The sequence below is a fragment of the Pantherophis guttatus genome, chromosome 5 (assembly GCF_059756535.1).
Source record: "Pantherophis guttatus breed Tessera chromosome 5, ASM5975653v1, whole genome shotgun sequence".
In the NCBI taxonomy this organism is placed as follows: domain Eukaryota; kingdom Metazoa; phylum Chordata; class Lepidosauria; order Squamata; family Colubridae; genus Pantherophis; species Pantherophis guttatus.
In genome coordinates, this window is record NC_142067.1 from 92039909 (window position 1) to 92056819 (window position 16911).

At 37.9% G+C, this 16911-nt stretch overlaps 1 protein-coding gene across 4 annotated transcripts; it reads right to left on the bottom strand.

The window, feature by feature from the left end:
- Nucleotides 1-1642: 1642 nt before the first annotated feature.
- Nucleotides 1643-16911, bottom strand: PLCXD1 (phosphatidylinositol specific phospholipase C X domain containing 1). 4 transcript variants are annotated; one of them, XM_034431403.3, is made up of 7 exons: nucleotides 16594-16911; nucleotides 10296-10444; nucleotides 8971-9107; nucleotides 8536-8664; nucleotides 5643-5801; nucleotides 4637-4820; nucleotides 1643-3701 (listed from the first exon to the last, which is right to left on the bottom strand). In XM_034431403.3, the coding sequence occupies exons 2-7, from the start codon at nucleotides 10417-10419 to the stop codon at nucleotides 3463-3465; spliced, it is 972 nt and encodes a 323-aa protein (XP_034287294.1). In that variant the 5' UTR covers nucleotides 10420-10444; nucleotides 16594-16911; the 3' UTR covers nucleotides 1643-3462. The 4 variants fall into 4 exon arrangements, with proteins under 4 accessions (XP_034287294.1, XP_034287296.1, XP_034287295.1 ...); XM_034431405.3 differs by having other exon boundaries at nucleotides 16598-16650; XM_034431404.3 differs by lacking the exon at nucleotides 16594-16911 and adding an exon at nucleotides 11309-11438.

Consider the following 16911-nt stretch of genomic DNA (forward strand, 5'->3'; position numbering starts at 1 on the left):
CTATAAACCTAATATTAATACTTAATTTACCAGTCTACTACTTACATCACGACCAGATCAACCTTGGGTATATTAAGATATAAGTAGCATTTACTGTTATGTCAACATAAAATTTATATAAAGTCTCAACCTAAGAATATAAAATAGAATATAATTTAACCAAAAAAAATACTGATTTCAGCCACATTGCACCTGCATGTTATACTAAATTCTTAACTCTGAACCACTTTGAGCAGACCTTCCATCACCCTCTATGATGGTTAATTGTAGAAATATTGTATATTTTATTGAAGCTTTATTCTACCTTGGCTTTGAGAACTTCTTGTACAGCTAACTGACCAAACCAGAATTTATCCTAGACCTTCATCCATCATTGCTACTTCTCTTATTTGGGCTAATTCCTTGCATGTTTTTTTAGCCCCCACCCTTCTCCCCCTGAAAATTTAAACCACTGAAACCCATCTGCAGTTACAGAATACAATGTAGGGGCATAACTTCCAGAGTTCCATGTGCAGCCTTGGCATTCCTCCAGAAATCACTACTGAATTCTATGTTTCACTGCTACACAAAAGGAAAATGATTAAATGTACAAGAAGTAATAATATTAACTTTAGCTAATGTACTATTAATACAAATTAATTGGTTTTAAATGTGGCTTTTATCCTGGTACCAACTTTGGGGAGTGTTATCCACAGTATATCACTCATAAACCAAGTGTGACCTTGAACTGAAAAGTGCTGGCCAAATAAATACTTAAAATTTAGAGCTGGTTGCCCCAGAGATTTTTCTTTCTCATTTTATAGCTGCAATTATAGAAAGTTGAATACAATTTTCCATTTTACAGCTGCTAATACAGCAACAAATACCCTGGAATCCTACCCTTTTTATACTTGAAAAGGTTAGCCAAACCTGAGAGAAATTAAAAAATAGAATTAACAATCAATGTGTTTTGCTTTCTGCATCTTGCATACTGCTAAGCCTCTGGCCTCTTTAAACACGGTTTTATAGTATAGAGTTAGTGCCACTAAAGATTTAATTATATTTACATTCAAGTCATTTGGCTAGATTTTCAATTCTGCCTATGATTATCCTCTGTATGTAAAAAGGACACGCTAAGCCTTCCCTCCTTTGTTCCTAAGAGTTCATCAGAGCTCAGGAAATGTAGCTCATTTGTAGTAAAAACTTTGCATACATAAGATCCCATATACAATTATTGGACCCTACAAATAAAAGCTTGCTTAAAATCCTAACTGGTACTACTTAACATCAACAGGTTTTGGGCTACATGCATAAACAATTCAATAATACTCAAACTTGGCAACTTTAAGGCATGTGACCTTCAACTCTCAGAATTCCCAAGCCAGTCTGCCGGCTGGGAGATTTTGGGCATTGAAGTCCATATGTCTTAAAGTTGCCAAGTTTGAAAAATACTGACTTAACTAAGTGGTTTGAGTTTACTTACCGTGCTATATTACAATTTTGTCAATTAACCAGAAGTGGCTCTATATGTTATGCTAAGCCAAACTATAGTTTGTAAATCACAATGACTGAACCAAAACTAACTATATTGCAGCTTTGTCTACGTTCTTTGTACTAACTCATATTTGTCAAGTTGTTATGACCCAGGTCACCGAGGCAGAGGCAGGTTTCAATGGGTTCCTTTATTGCTCTGTTAAGTCCACAAAAAATTGACCTACAACATTCAGCAAAGCTCCACCCCAAACTTCCCTGAAGGCAGCCACTCACAGTCCCACAAATAAAAGCCAAAAATCACCAGAGCTGAATCACAAAGGCAGAGAGGAAGTCCAAAAATAAGGTGCAAATCCACAAGACAAGGTCCACAAGATTCCAGGTGCACAGGACAAGGTTAAGGGTCCAGAGGCAAGGGTCGAAGCCCACAGGTTAAGAGTTAAGAGGCAAGGGTCACAGTCCACAGGCAGAAACAGAAATCAAACCAGAATTTTTCCAAGGCCAGGGAAGTGCATGCCAAAGCAAACAATTGTTCCTAGCAAAGGCACTCTTCCTGGCCTCTGCTTAATTCAACCCAAGCCGGGTGTTCTGGCAGGGTGACTTCTTGCAAGCAACCTCACAGACCTCCTTTGAGTTTGCCTCTGCTCCACTCTCCATGCCCTTGGATTGAGTGGGGGAGGCAACTGTTCTTCATCAAAGGGGATCTACTGCCTCTCAACACCACTGCCTGTCTGCAGACAATCCTCCCCCATGTTTGTGAGGGCAGGCAGCTTCCCACTCAGTTGACCACCTCCTCCAATGCCTGAGATATCTGGGGCAGCAGCTTTCTCAGCCCCTGGCCTCTCCAAGCATTCGAGAGGAGATGTGCCATCCCTGTCGGATGGTCCCAGTTCCAACTCTTCTTCCTCCTCTGAACCGGGATCTGATGGGGCCATGACACAAGTGTATATGAGAAAAGCATTACTTACTATAATGCACAACTTCTTTTCAAGCATGATCTTGGATGGTATGATGACTCCCCTGGTTGTGTTACCAGTTACCTCTCCAGATGTCAGTTTGGAGGAGGATGAACCAGTCCAGCCATATTAGGAGGGGAGTTGGTCAAGCTCCAGGCAGCTGGCTGAAAAGGGTTTGGCTGAAGTGCAGCTGCAGCATGGCAGCCCTGAGGCCTCAGGTGGGAAAAGCATGCAGCTGCAGCCTGTTAGTGATGATGAGGAACTGCCTTCTGCACCTGATCCAAGAAGGACAGAGAAAAGGCAAGAGCAGTGAAGGTCAGCAGTGAGGAGGTAGCCTCATCCCTCTTGGTGGGCTGCACTCTTTGGCACAACAGGCCAAACAACAGGAAAACAATGGTGGGGACATGATGTTCATTCCTTAGCTACATGTTTCCTGGTCGTTGAAATTCCTACCTTGCTTTGGACTGACACCATGCCTTGACTTTGGATCATGCCTTGTGAACTCTGGATTTTTCTTGCTTCATGAACCCTCTTGTGTTGTGGATTTAATTTTACCTGGTGGATTTATCTTGCCTGGGAAACTTCCAAGTGCCCTGTGTACTCATTGGTCATTGCTCTGTGGACTAAAATAAGTCTGCTTTTGGCTGGACTTAATTGGAACATTCTGAGGTTTTGGTGTAGGGAATTGCCAGGAAACATTAATAAACCTACTAAAGCACCATTACATGTGCGTGCAAGTGAGCGGGACAGCACAGAGGTAGTCAAACATACAGTACTAACTAGTTGATCAAAGTTCTCCACGTTTCAAAATTCTGTAGATGCTGCACGTTTTGCAGGAAAACCATTTTTTTCCATAAAATATTTTTTTTAAAAAAAACCTTATGACATTTTCTAGTGATGCATAAATACAGTTTTTAAATAAATACTTAACTGCAGGTTAAAAATATGAGGGAGGTGAATTATTTGCTGTATTATATCCTACTTTATCCCTGCAGTTAGTCCCATCGTCTCCTTTCAAAACATGATCAAAATAGAATTATTGTAAAATCAGTTTGCTGTTAAGGTTTATCACATTCTCCACAAAATTATTTTTTTCTATGAAGTCTCCAGCAATGATGTTAATGCAGTCCTTTTTTGATCCAGGATGCTGTTTCTTTACCCACAAATTTAGGAATGGAAGAGCCTTCAGAGTCATTTTTTTAACAGAGCTGTTTATATTTTTCAAAATATATCCTAAATCTGCAGTAAGATTGATTCCTGCGACAAATAATCCATCTGGAAGGAGGAAAAACAGGAATAAGAATTGTTATTTGATTCTTGTAACAATTACCAACAATTTTCCAAAGAAGGGAATGTCTCATCCATTTATTTTAGTAGGATATGGTAACTCGCTTTATTTGCAAACTATACGCATTATGAACATCCCTCAGGTGATTTGCAGTTAAGGGGCAGAAAGAATATACTGTTGTTATTAGTCATATTTCTATGCTGCCCACTCTCAGAGGACTCTGGGCGGCTTACACCAAAGACAGTATACTAAATAGCATATTGCCCCCAACAATATGGGTCCTCATTTTACCCACCTCGGAAGGATGGAAGGCTGAGTCAACCTTGAGCCAGTGAGATTTGATCCGCTGATCTGCTGAACTAGCAGTCAGCAGTCAGCTAGTGAACTAGCATACTGAACTAGCATACCTTTCTTACATCTTATTTTGGATGAATCCCAAATTCAGTCTAGAAATGTCTGGCTGAGTATCCCCAAATCAACAGAAATTAAAACAGTTGTTTTCAACATCCTTGTTATTCAGTATATCAAATGTTGTTCTGCTCATATTAAAGCTTTTTTCATATAAAAAATATTTCTATATGCTGTGTATCCATCTAACTGCAAAGATAGAAACACATTTCTGAATAATGTGAAAATTTTGGAACCTTGTTTCCAGCCAAAAAAAAAAATGGGCTGCAGGAAATCTCATCAAATTGGAGTAATATCATTATGGACAGAGGAACATTGGTGACTTCCTCTTGATCTGACCACTAGACCTAAAGCAAATCCTCATAAACTGAAGATTACTTGGCTTTTCTGGTTTTGGGCCCATCATCACAAAAGCTGGTTGCTGAGTTTTGGTGGATATATGTGGAAATGCTAATGGAGGGGGACTCAGGAGTTGATTCAGGATATACACCATATATGCAGAAGGGACAAATACCTGGACGCCCACTTTGCTTCCTTTTTTCCAAAACCTCAATAAGCTTTTGTGCTGTATCCTTATTTCCCCACCAGTACGGAATTGCAGGCCACAATTCACTATGATGTATCACTTGAATTATTTCGTCATAAGACACAATAACTTGGTAGCCATTTGACCACATATTGCGTAGGGTTGGGATAACCTGAAAGGAAGAATAAGATAACATTTTGCATATCATTTATTTATATCCCACCTTTATTATTTTTACGAATAATTCAAGGCAGCAAACATATGCAACACACTAGAGGTGGGTTTCAGCAGGTTCTGACCAGTTCTGAAGAACTGGTAGTGGAAATTTCGAGTAGTTCAGAGAACCGGTAGTAAAAAGTCTGACTGGCCCCACCCCCATCTATTCTCTGCCTCCCAAGTCCCAGCTGATCGGGAGGAAATGGGGATTTTGCAGTAACCTTCCCCTGGAGGGGGTGGGAATGGAGATTTTACACTATCCTTTCCCTGCCACGCCCACCAAGCCACGCCCACCAAGCCATGCCACACCCACCAAGCCACACCCACAGAACCAGTAGTAAAAAAATTTGAAACCCACCACTGCAACACACCTTCCTCCTATTTTTCCCACAACAACAACCTTGTGAAGAGAGTTGGGCTAAGAGAAAGAATGACTGGTCCAAAGTCATCCAACTGGCTTTCATAGCTAAAGTAGGACTAGAACTCACGGACTCCCACTTTCTAGCCTGATGCCTAAACCACTAGAGTAAACTGGCTCTCTATTATTCATATCAAACAGATTTGGGATACAGCTGTGATGAACTCTATTGGACAAGTTCTGCAGGGGTCATTTAGTATTATCCAGGAACTGTTCAAATTTTGCCAAGTATTACAGTATCACTCAGAGTTGTATATGATCACTCCATATTCCCTCAATACAATATCTGACCATACGAAAGTGAATATAAGTAATCTCATAGACTCAAAATCTTAAAACTTGGTTTTCTAAGCAACTCACATTTCTAGGACACAATCTGGAACTGAAGATCTTATTTATTATGCAGGAGACCAAATGATTGTGATGATTTTCATCCAAGCCATCAAAATTTCTGAAAGCTAGAACAACAACCTCCCAAGGATGGTTTCTCAACCATCGTAAAATGTCCCACAGAACAACCTATAAAAATCAATGTAAGATTGATAACATGCAGTGTGAGACATGGCTTTGTGACAGAAGGAAAATGAATCAATTATAATTGGTAAATTTCTCAATGCTATTTATTATACTATCAGAACTGGAAATGTTCGTTGTACAGGATATTCCATGTGAACTGGAAACTTGCTATTTGCATATTCTTTCCTGTTTGATATACATAAAGTTGTAATGGGTAGTGATCCTCTAGCAAACCATACAAAATCTAGCTAAATGTTACCATAACTATGAAATATTATCTACATTGTGATTCCTAGAAAGCTTAGCTTCAATTTCCATGTTTTATAAGTATTTGTAATCCAACAAACTGAAAATTATTATGTTAAAAAAGGCTATCCTTCTTAAAAATAACATTATCCAAAGAGACAGGAACAGCACTACTCTTTTTCTCCAGAATTGTTAGTGTGCTCTTTAATTCCAGCCCTGATCCTAAAAAAAAAAAGAGCCTTGGTAGTACAGGGGTTTAAGGCACCCTGTTATTAAGCTGGTTATTAAGACCAGCTGCCTGCAATTACTGCAGGGTTCGAATCTCGCCAAGGCTCAAGGTTGACTCAGCCTTCCATCCTTTCTAAGGTAGGTAAATTGAGGACCCAGTTGTGGGGGCAATAAGCTGACTTTGTATAAATATACAAAAGGATGAAGGCTATTGCTGAGCACATTGTAAGCCGCCCTGAGTCTTCGGAGAAGGGCGGCATATAAATCAAATAAAAAAAACAAAAAACAGATTGTTGATATTCTGCAGAATATTCCTGTGCAAAACACTCCTTGGCCAAACATTTGGGAGTCACTTTCTTGACCTGATCCTCAAAAATCAGTTGTCAAATGTGCTGCAAAATGATGAGGGAGGGAGGAAGGGAGGGAGAGGGAGAGAGAGGGAGGGAGGGAGGGAGAATATTCCAGCCTAACAATGCTGAAATCTATTAAAAAATAAAGTTGAAGACATTGTTCAAAATTGTTTGCACCTAGAAGGTACATAAAAGCATGACCAAATGAATTTTGCTAAAGATAGTCATGTTATTCAGAAGAGTTGGGTGTTTTTTTTTAACTAAGTAGGAATTTATGCTATAATTGTTGTTCAGTGCACTGTGAAATCTTAATAATTTTACAACAGAGCAAAATATGTAACTGGATGTGACACAGAGCTGCTGTGGCATGAATGCCTAAGTGAATATGATCATTTCTGAATCTTTACTAAGCACACGTTTTGGAGTTGATTCAAGCAGTGATTATCAGGAAATACATATCTTGAAAGTTGGCCACTTCCTGACGAAATGCATTGGCTTTTATCCAAACCAACTTCATTTAATGTATATCCTATTGAAATCAATGGGGCAAATTAGTTATGGGTTGATTTAAATTCGTTTTAATGGAAGCTACAGTAAATGAAGTATTGATCCTATAATACTTCTATAATAGTAGTATTATATAAATACTATTATAGTATTTCTATAATACTAGAAATTCTAATCCTCATCATTGAAAACCATGTCAAATTCAACTGCATCTTCAAAATTTCTATATCTATGCATTAGATAATACTGTAATCACAAAGGTTTTGGTTCATAAGTAACACGTATTTATGTTTCATATAGAAATCATCACCAATTTTAACAGAAATAAGCATAGCTAACATTTCTGGTCTCAGCTATTCCTGACTCTCTCCAACCTCAATATCAGAGGCCAACATTGTTTTGCTATAAAGCCCCATTAACTACAATTTTGTCAACATTATACATTTTATCATTATTCTTAGTCATTTAGTGGCTTGGTACTACCTTAAGCCTTCAGAAGGTATCATGAGTTGAACAATACAGATAACTCTTCCTGTCACAAAAAATGGCAACCCAATATACATATTTTGAAGCAAATAATCAAGCAAGACAACCTCACTTTGGAACCAGTGAGAGACTGATACTCTTAACATATATAGCAGAACAGTGTTTGCAGTATCTATCAAATCTGACATGCCTTTATGTTAGCAAGTTAATCTGGCATTTTCCTAGTTCATTTAAGATAATATTGTAACAAAATCTGCCATCCAATTTTCCAAAAGGTTTTCTTTCTTCACAAGATGGTTTCTATTTCTATAACTCAGTCTTGGGATACTTTAAAATTACTTTTGGTGGAGAGTTTAAGCTTATTTTGTTGCTGCAAAATGGTGGCACATGGTATGGATACAATCTATAAAAATCACTGACAGAACTACAGGAAATTCCTGCTTCCAACATTAGTTTCCCCATTATGTTTTATGCTGGTGAACAAAACTTCAGGTTGGTTCACAAATTTTTAAAAAATCTAAAAATATCTACAAATAAATCTAAAAATGCCTAACATAACACAATAAAACTGGAATGCAAAATGGCAAATGTTTATATTTCTAGAATTCTAGATATTATGGTGTTGGACAAGAAGTCAAAATGGAGATTCTGGACCAAAAGCAGTTGTTCACGGTAATGGGTTATCTATATGAGAGATCAATATCTAGCTTTTAGGGAGAAAGGAAATAGTTGTTTTCTAATTCTGATAACATAAATGACATTAGTCTCCATTCTGCCAGAACAGGAAAAAAAGCCAGAAGTATATTACTACCAAAAATCTGGGTTTCTGCACAGAAGGGACACTTCACAACACATATTTTTTAAATAGTGTATTTCACTTAAAACAATGATTTCAATAGAATTCAGTTAAGAAAACGTACCTCTACTTCCACTGTTGTATATAACATATGAACAAAGTATAATTTCATGGAAGGATCATCAGGTTTGTGAGCTATTCTAAAATCAAAATACCTAATTCCAGCATCCAATTGTTCCAACACAGTCAGATCCTGAAAAGTTAAAAAAACAACAACAAAGGTTTCCAAAATGTTTGAAAGAAAGATATATTTAATTATGTTTCAATGATATACATTTCATAAATTTAAAATAGTTTTTGGAAGACAATGGTTTTGGTTTGCAGTCTACAAGTCTTTGGTAAAACCCACAATGTTTCTAACACAAAATAAATGGAACATAGACCACTTTCATCCAATGATTTTGCTCTTTCTTATGATACCTGTATTATGTATAAGCAAATTTAATGTTGTAAAAACAAATCTTCAAAAAGACAAAGTGGGAAATCCAAAAATATTTACCTGTGTTATTGACCATCTCAAAATAATAGGGTGCACTATGCAATGCATATGTTTATCCAGTATCTGCAACAATTTGGATCCATTTGCACTGACTTCTGACTTCTTATCCAGACAATATGTCATTGCATCATGACTACCTATATAGGATTAAAGACAAAGTCAACCTAATCCTAATCATTTGTCAGCCTTTTCAAATCTTACCACTGCACCAGACTTCACTCTAAAACTCTTCTTACTCTAAGGTAACCAGAGAAAGCTGACTGCAGAAACAGACCTAGTGATCCATTAAATCTGCCCTTTGAGTTTGTTTGTTTATAATTCCCAGCAAACCGTCAAAGATTATTATAAGTAATAAATACAAATAATACATCTCACCTGAGAGCAAAGGAGTGGCATGTGATCAGGTAATCATCAAGAAAGGATGACTTCTTTTGTAATGTTAAAGTAAGGTAAAACACATTTCTCTTCATTAAAACAATCCTTCTTTAATCTTTGTAACAAATATGGTAAATGCTACCTAAGAACTCCCTGGATGGATCAGGTGTGCTGTACCTCTGGCACCAGTCATCCCTTGGGAGGTTTATGGTGCAAGGATTTGTTTCAGTGTGATCTTCTTGGGTTCTTCTTTAATGTATTTCTTGAAGCATCATCCCAATGGGGGTGATTTTCATCACACCTTAATTTAGAGATTGATGGATTTAGAACAACTTTTATTTCATGGGGTTCAATTAAAGCTATCCTGGAAAGTCTTATGCATTTCTTTAAATCAGGGTTTATAGAGGTTGGAAAACTAAACTGGAAAAAAAAAGTTCTATCTGATTCTCAGATTCAATGGAATGAAGGATATATCCCACCCATCCAACTGGATGGGTTGCCACTACAGACTGAGCAAGGAAAAGAAAAAAATCCTTGTGTGGCCCTAGTGATTTTCTTTTCTTCAAGAGGTGGTTTAAAGCTTGGATTTCACTAACATCCTTTTATTTTAGATACATTTTGACAAGATGCACAGAACACAATATAATGTTTTAAAACTCTAAAGTTCACGCAGATATATCTGTGGCACTGGGCAAATCCACCGTTTATTTCTACACTTTTTGAAGAGATGTGTTACAAAAATATTAAGAAGTTGAAAAAGTAATGCTAAATATGTTACGTCACATTACATTTCGTTACCTTACCTTACCTTACCTTACCTTACACTATACTATGCTACGCTATGCTATGTTGTTATGTTGTGTTGTGTTATGTTATGTTATGTTGTGTTGTGTTGTGTTTAAACAATTCTTTCCAATTATCCAAATTTTGTTTCAAAATGCATTACTTACCTGGTAATGACAGATTAGAGAGAGGTACAGCCCAAAGACTTTCTGGTAAAACAGACATCCACTGATCAGCTTCACTGCCCAGGTTAATGGATTTTCTTTTTGGCTCTTTCTTCCTTTTCCCCATTTTAAATAATGTCCTAGAAAAAGGTCTAAACAAAAAGATGGTTTTAACTCTGTTCTGCAGGTGCAAATTTAATTCACCCAATATCCTCACGTCGCCCATCCAGATGACATTCTCAAAATCCTTCAAAACCTGGCTATTCTCCCAAGGTCTTGAAGTGGAATAGACACAAGGTGTTTTTCTTGCTATGTAGAGCTTTCTCTTTTGGGTGTACATAATCTGTTTCCCAGTTCTTTGTTTCTTGCTTTTCAAGTGCAAGCTACTCAAAATAGTGTGTGTGTGTGTGTGTTTGTGTGTAGAGTGGGGGGGAGAAAGATTGAAGTGATAACAAACCTGCCCAGAACTACTTACAACCTATTTCTAAAGTTACAATGACTGCACATACACACCCGCAGTCATGTGATTGCATTTGGGGTGCTTGGCAACCAGCTCATCTTTTATGGCCGTTTGCAGCACCCCATGCTTATTTTGTGACTTTTTTGCCTGTTTCCAATGTTTACTTCTGATTTTGGCAAAGATCATTGGGGATATGGATTTGTTTAATGACTGCAGCATTCATTTATAAACTGTGCTGTTCATAATTCTACTCCCCAAAATGTTGAAAAATCAGGTTGAGTTATGATCACAACCGTAATTCCAAAATACTGGACAATAATTGCTAATTTATACAACTCTCATTCTGGTGTCTTCCTCCCAGTTTTAGATCTATAACCTATAGATTCCTTACTCTTTACACGATTCTGGCTCAGCATCAGTGATGTCCACGCTGTGTGTGTGGAAGGGGGGAGGGTTGAAAACAGGTAAGGCCTCATGATCCAAGCCCTTCCTATTTTGTTATATGTATAATACAGGTCCAAAAGGGGCAGAATGTGGATTGTGATGGCACACTTACCATCTTGCAGATTTTGATACACACACACAGATGGTCATGGATTCTGTTCCTCAGGTTTTCTGAGAGCTGTATCACAAAACGTAGAGACAGTTGCCCTGTGGGCTGTGGTAAAGGAAGTAATACAGTGGTACCTCGGTACTCATCATTAATTGGTTCCGGGAGGCATGATAAGTATAAAAAACGATCAGTACCAAACTAATTTTTTCCATAAGGAATAATGTAATGAGTCACAAGGCAGGTGACACTGACAATTTCTAGTTTGTGCATTGAGTACCAAACAAACAAGTGCTGGGACAAAATTTTCAAGTCAAAATGCATTGAGTATCAAATTCAATGAGTTTCAACGCAATTGAGTACCAAGGAATTAGTAATATCATCATCCCAAGTCATCCTAATAACATCATCGGCCCAACTCCTTTCTATAACTGATACACATGGAGACATAACCTTCAGTGACAATCCAATAGATAGATCAAGATAAGCTGAACCCACATAATCAGGATCAATATTTGTATTGCTGGTTCCAAAGCCAATTCACACGAATAAACTATCCAGCGAAAACAGAGCTATTTCTTAACAAAAGATTCAGACAATCATTTTCAATTGGTTTTCCAAATGGTGGGTTTCTGTGAACTGATGGTTTTCTATGAGAAACTAGGGACAACTCCTCCCACTCCACCCCACCCCCGCCAAAGTAGTTCACTTAAGCACAGACAATTTTTTACTACTAGACTTGGTTTCTTAACCAAGATACTAGGTTTTTTTTTAACTAACTGGTTCTGTGATTTGAACATACCATCCCCAAGGATTACAGAATAATCTAAATTAAACAGATGTTCATATCTGTCACAACCTTCCATAGAAATTCTATTAATACATATTGCAATTGTTAATTTCATATTGTTGATATTTTTACTTTATGTTGTCCAAGGTCAGAGTAAAAACACTGTATAGTATTGTATATTTTCACTGAGCTACAAAAAAACCAAATACTACAAACTCCAATATGATTAAATATCTGTAATTTGGGAGAAATTGATTAGAAGGCATGCTCTTGTTCAGTGTAGTCTAATTTATGTCATGCACTTTGTTCAACAAGCTCCCTTGAATCTAACCTCATGCCACATAGATATTTTATGGCTTTGCCAGCAGAGTCTACAAGATGTAAACAGATGCAGCCTGATTATCTGTTGCAGGTCCTTCCTCTATTGACCTATTTTTATATAATCCTCTTGAGTGTTGCTTATTGTTTCTTAAATGGGTCATTTTCCTGCCCCCATAAACTGTCAGTTAAAAATACAATTGTTAGAGGAGTGTATCACAGAGATACAGCCTTCTTGATCTTGAAATTATCTTGATGTGCCATATTCCTGTTATCATACACTTTCATGGAATCAGCTGGTTGCAGATTAAAGAGAAATCTACCAGATTTGGTAGGCACTAAAAGTTGTTCCAGATGAATTTTTTGAGCCAAAGAAATAACTCCACCATAGACAATCTCTTCCACAGATACCCAGGTTAAAGCAGTAAGAATGTTATCAATTTGATTCATATCTATATAACCACATGCAATTAATTTTATCTAGAAATAATAATCATTACTAAAAATTGTTTTTCCCCCCCCTGGAAATACATCGCTTCTCAATCTGGATCCAAACATGTAAAACAAAAGAAAGAAATGCTCTACATTCAAAAACACCTTCATGCATGCAGTATGTCAATATTCATGCAGGACCCAGCAGTTGGAACTGTCAGCTGTAAAAATTATGTTTTTTTTTTAAATAAAGAAGTTGAATCCAAGCAATTTCTACAACTGTTTTTTGCAAACTGGTGGCTCCCAGATGTGCTATACAACAGCTTCCATCACCCCAGCCATCAAGAGTCAATGTCCTTCCAGCAAGGAGCTAACAGTCCCATTCCCATATTGACAGAAACTTTAACTAATTAAAATAGTTAAATATGGAAAAACGTATCTATTTTTTTATCTGTATATTCAGGACATTGTTTACATTGATGCAACCTGAAGCATTAGTGCAACCTTTTTCATTTTGTTGGAAAATGTAAAGGTAGTCTGCTTCCTCCTTCTGGTGTCTGTTTCCTCCAACTTGCTGCAGTGTGCTTGTGGTCCTCTGAATAATGTTCTTACAAAGCTGGGTTATTATTTTAATGGTGGAGCACTTGTTTGATAGGCTTGTGTTTCTAATTTGCTACCATTCTCTTTGCTGATTGAGATGTCAAAATGTAGCGTGTGGTTGTCGTCTTCTTGCCTTGTAAATTTTATCCCTTTGAAGATGTTATTGATGGTTTCATGTGTCTTCTCTAATTGTCTCTTTTTTTATTATGATAAAGGTATCGTCTACATTCCAGTCCCATTCTTTTGATTGTGTGGGAGTACTATAGTTTCTAGATGCTGCATTATAGTCTCTGATATGACTCCTGAGAGTGGTGATCCTATGGGTGTTCCTCTGATTTGTTGACATATTTGCCCATCAAACTGAAAGTAGGTAGAGAGGCAGAGGTTGATAAGGTCCATTTTTGTGGGTAATACAACCTTAGTTGAAGGCTAGGTGTGCTATGTAGTATTGCTGCCATAGATTCTTTCATTAGTTCTGGATCTATGGATGTAAAGAGCGTTATGATACTGAATGAAACCATATCTCATTTTCCTCCATTACTGGAGGTCCTGTAGTGAGGATTTGATAGAACATTCACTCCCTTCTGTGAAGTGTTCAAGCCATTCTTTACCTGTGTTGTACTTTGGTGACCCTGGTATAACAATACAGTTGGATACAGTTGGATAAAAAAGTATCAATAAAGGAGAATATTTGTAGCTCAGGGTTGAAATGAGAGGTGCTTGGTGCTCTCTGAGCTTGGTAGTTTTCTTGCAGATGTTTCATTACCCAAATTAGGCAACATCATCAGTTCTAGACTAGCACTCAAAAGACCCCTCAAAAGAGGTATATTGGGCTTGTGTATTTGGGGTATTCATGGAAATATGGAAGGATGGATTCACTGTTTTTCATCTGCCACTGTTGTTTTATGATTGGACTTCTTGTGTTTAGCTCATTAAGGGTTCTCTTGATCAGGTCATCTAGTTTCTGCACTGGGTTGGTATTTATTCCATTTGTGATCTGACCATGATAACTATGGTACCGCCTTTGTCTGCTGGGAGGATGATGATGGTTTGGTCTTTCTTTGGGTTTTTGAGAGTGGCTCTGTCCTCTGCTTTGAACTGGCTCTAGTTCTGTGTTCTTATGTCTCTGATATGATCATCTGTCTTACATTCTCTTGGGTTTCTGTGATACTTCTGTGGTTTTAAATGCTGTTCCCAAGGCTGCAAAAAATTCTAATTGACATCATTTACAGTATGTTATAATTGAAGCCTTTGTGTAGGGTGTTGTGTTTTGTCGTGAATAGTGGGCAGCTGGACAAGTTGACAACTCAGTCGGATTCAGGTATCTCTTTCCTCCTGGGGTTTAGTTTGAGCAGTGTGCTTTGAAGCTCCGCTTTCCTCATTCTAGCTGGCCTTAGAAATGTAGTCTTGATGGCAATTGTCAACATTGCATGTTCTGGGACATAATTCTGGGACATCAGTTGCTCCTTGATGTTATCTATGGTTTGCTGGTATTATTTTTTAATATAAGATGCACATCCATGATCATTATAATTATTATTTTTTGCCCACTTTGCCAGTTTCCATCCAGTTGTGCCATTTACTGGAGTCTGTATCTGACACTTGTGGACATGCTATTGTAGGCATTCATGCAGAAAGAACAGCTGTTCCTGGGTAGAGGTTTGTCTGCATGCAAATTTCTCTTACTTATGCTTTCTGAAGCATTTGATGCCTATATGGGAAACCCCAATGTCAGTGGGGAACTGGCAAGGAAGAGAATATATGCAGCTCAGAATTGTCCTTTGGAGTCCTGGTGCTCTCTGAGCTGAGTTGTTTTCATGCAGATGTTTAATTGCTTGAGTAGATAACATCTTCAGTGCTGGAACAGAATTGGGTTCACTTTCTTTTATATAAACTTGCTTGTCCTGTCAGTGTAGATGGGGTAATGTTTTCTGCTTGGTAGTTTTTTCATAGGGCTGTTGGTCCACAAACACTACATTTGTACATATTGTCCATATAGTCATTATTTTTAGCAGATGTTTAGTACAGGCAGTCCTTAACTCACAACCATTCATTTAATGACTGTTCAAAGTTACAACAGTGCTGAAGAAAGTTACTTACAACCGGTGTTCACACTTAAAACTGTTGCAGTGTCCCAGCAATCATATGATTGTGATTCGGGTCCTTAGCAACTGTCACACATTTATGACGGCTGCGATATCCCATGATCATGGAATTACCCGCTGGCTTCCAACAAGCCAAGTCAATGGGAAAGCCAGCAGGGAAGGCTGCAAGTCACAGTAATGTGAAGTCTTGCTTAACAACTATGGCAAAAAAGAAGTTGTAAAATTGTGTACAGTCAGGTGATTTCCCCACTTAATGACTGCATCACTTAACAACAAATTTTATGGTGCTACTTTGGTCATAAGTCAAAGGCTACCTGTATTGCTACTTGGTGGTTTCCCATCCAAGATCAGGTGGGTGCTGTCAAATGACAGGACAAAGCTATAGGCTTTTGGACCAGGTTCATACATTGAACTATAATAAGCCACTATGAATTTTTAACCCATTTCAATAAATTGCTTAATTTCTAAATTGCTTAATTGCTAAAATCAAATGTGCCATGTTATGGCTCAGCAGAATTTGGGGACCAGATCAAACGCAAGTTGAGTTTCTCAGAAAGCACCCAAAGAATCTGAGGCTTCTAATCACTAATTGGAATCAGGGTCATTTCAAGGGATCTTTTATTGTGCAGTTGCCCTAACAAAGAGCATCTCACATACAGCTTCCATCTTTGAATGTTTGCCCATTCTTTTTTCCCCAAAGAAAGTTTGCTAAGAAGGGGCAAGTGGAACACTGGTCAATATTGTAGAGTAACCCAATGAAAGCATCAAATTGCAAAGAAAATATTAAGCAATATATTCCGATTCTTGTTGTTATTATTATTACCTTGCCATATTAATGCTTCAATGGCAAAGTGAAATATCCCAGAACACAAGATTTCCCGATTTCCCCTTGTGAAATAAACTGGCAAATCTATTCACACATTCACACAAACCATAATAAGAATTTAATTCCGAGTAATCAGGGAAAATAAGACCAACAACTCTTCTCATTCATCTTATCATTATTAAAACAAAAGAGGAAAAAGGAACCCCATTCTGTTACTTACTGACAGCGAATAAGCGAGCGGACCAATCAATCAAAGCCACTCCGTTCCAGGAAACAGACTGAAGAGTTTCAAAACCCGCTCCTTTCAAAACAGATCCCACGATGCCCTCGGGGATCCGGAGTCCTCAAATCTTCGTTTTCCTCCCCAACACGAGCGCAGCGCATTGGGATTTGTGTTGGTTTAGTCACCGTTTTAAATCAGCACCTGAGCAATCTTTGCAAAGGGACAGAGAGAGCGACCCGAGGGGATGGATCCGCATTCCCTTCAGAGGAGTCGGCTCGGATCTCCTGCCTCAGCGCCTCGCCGCGAATCTTCAGC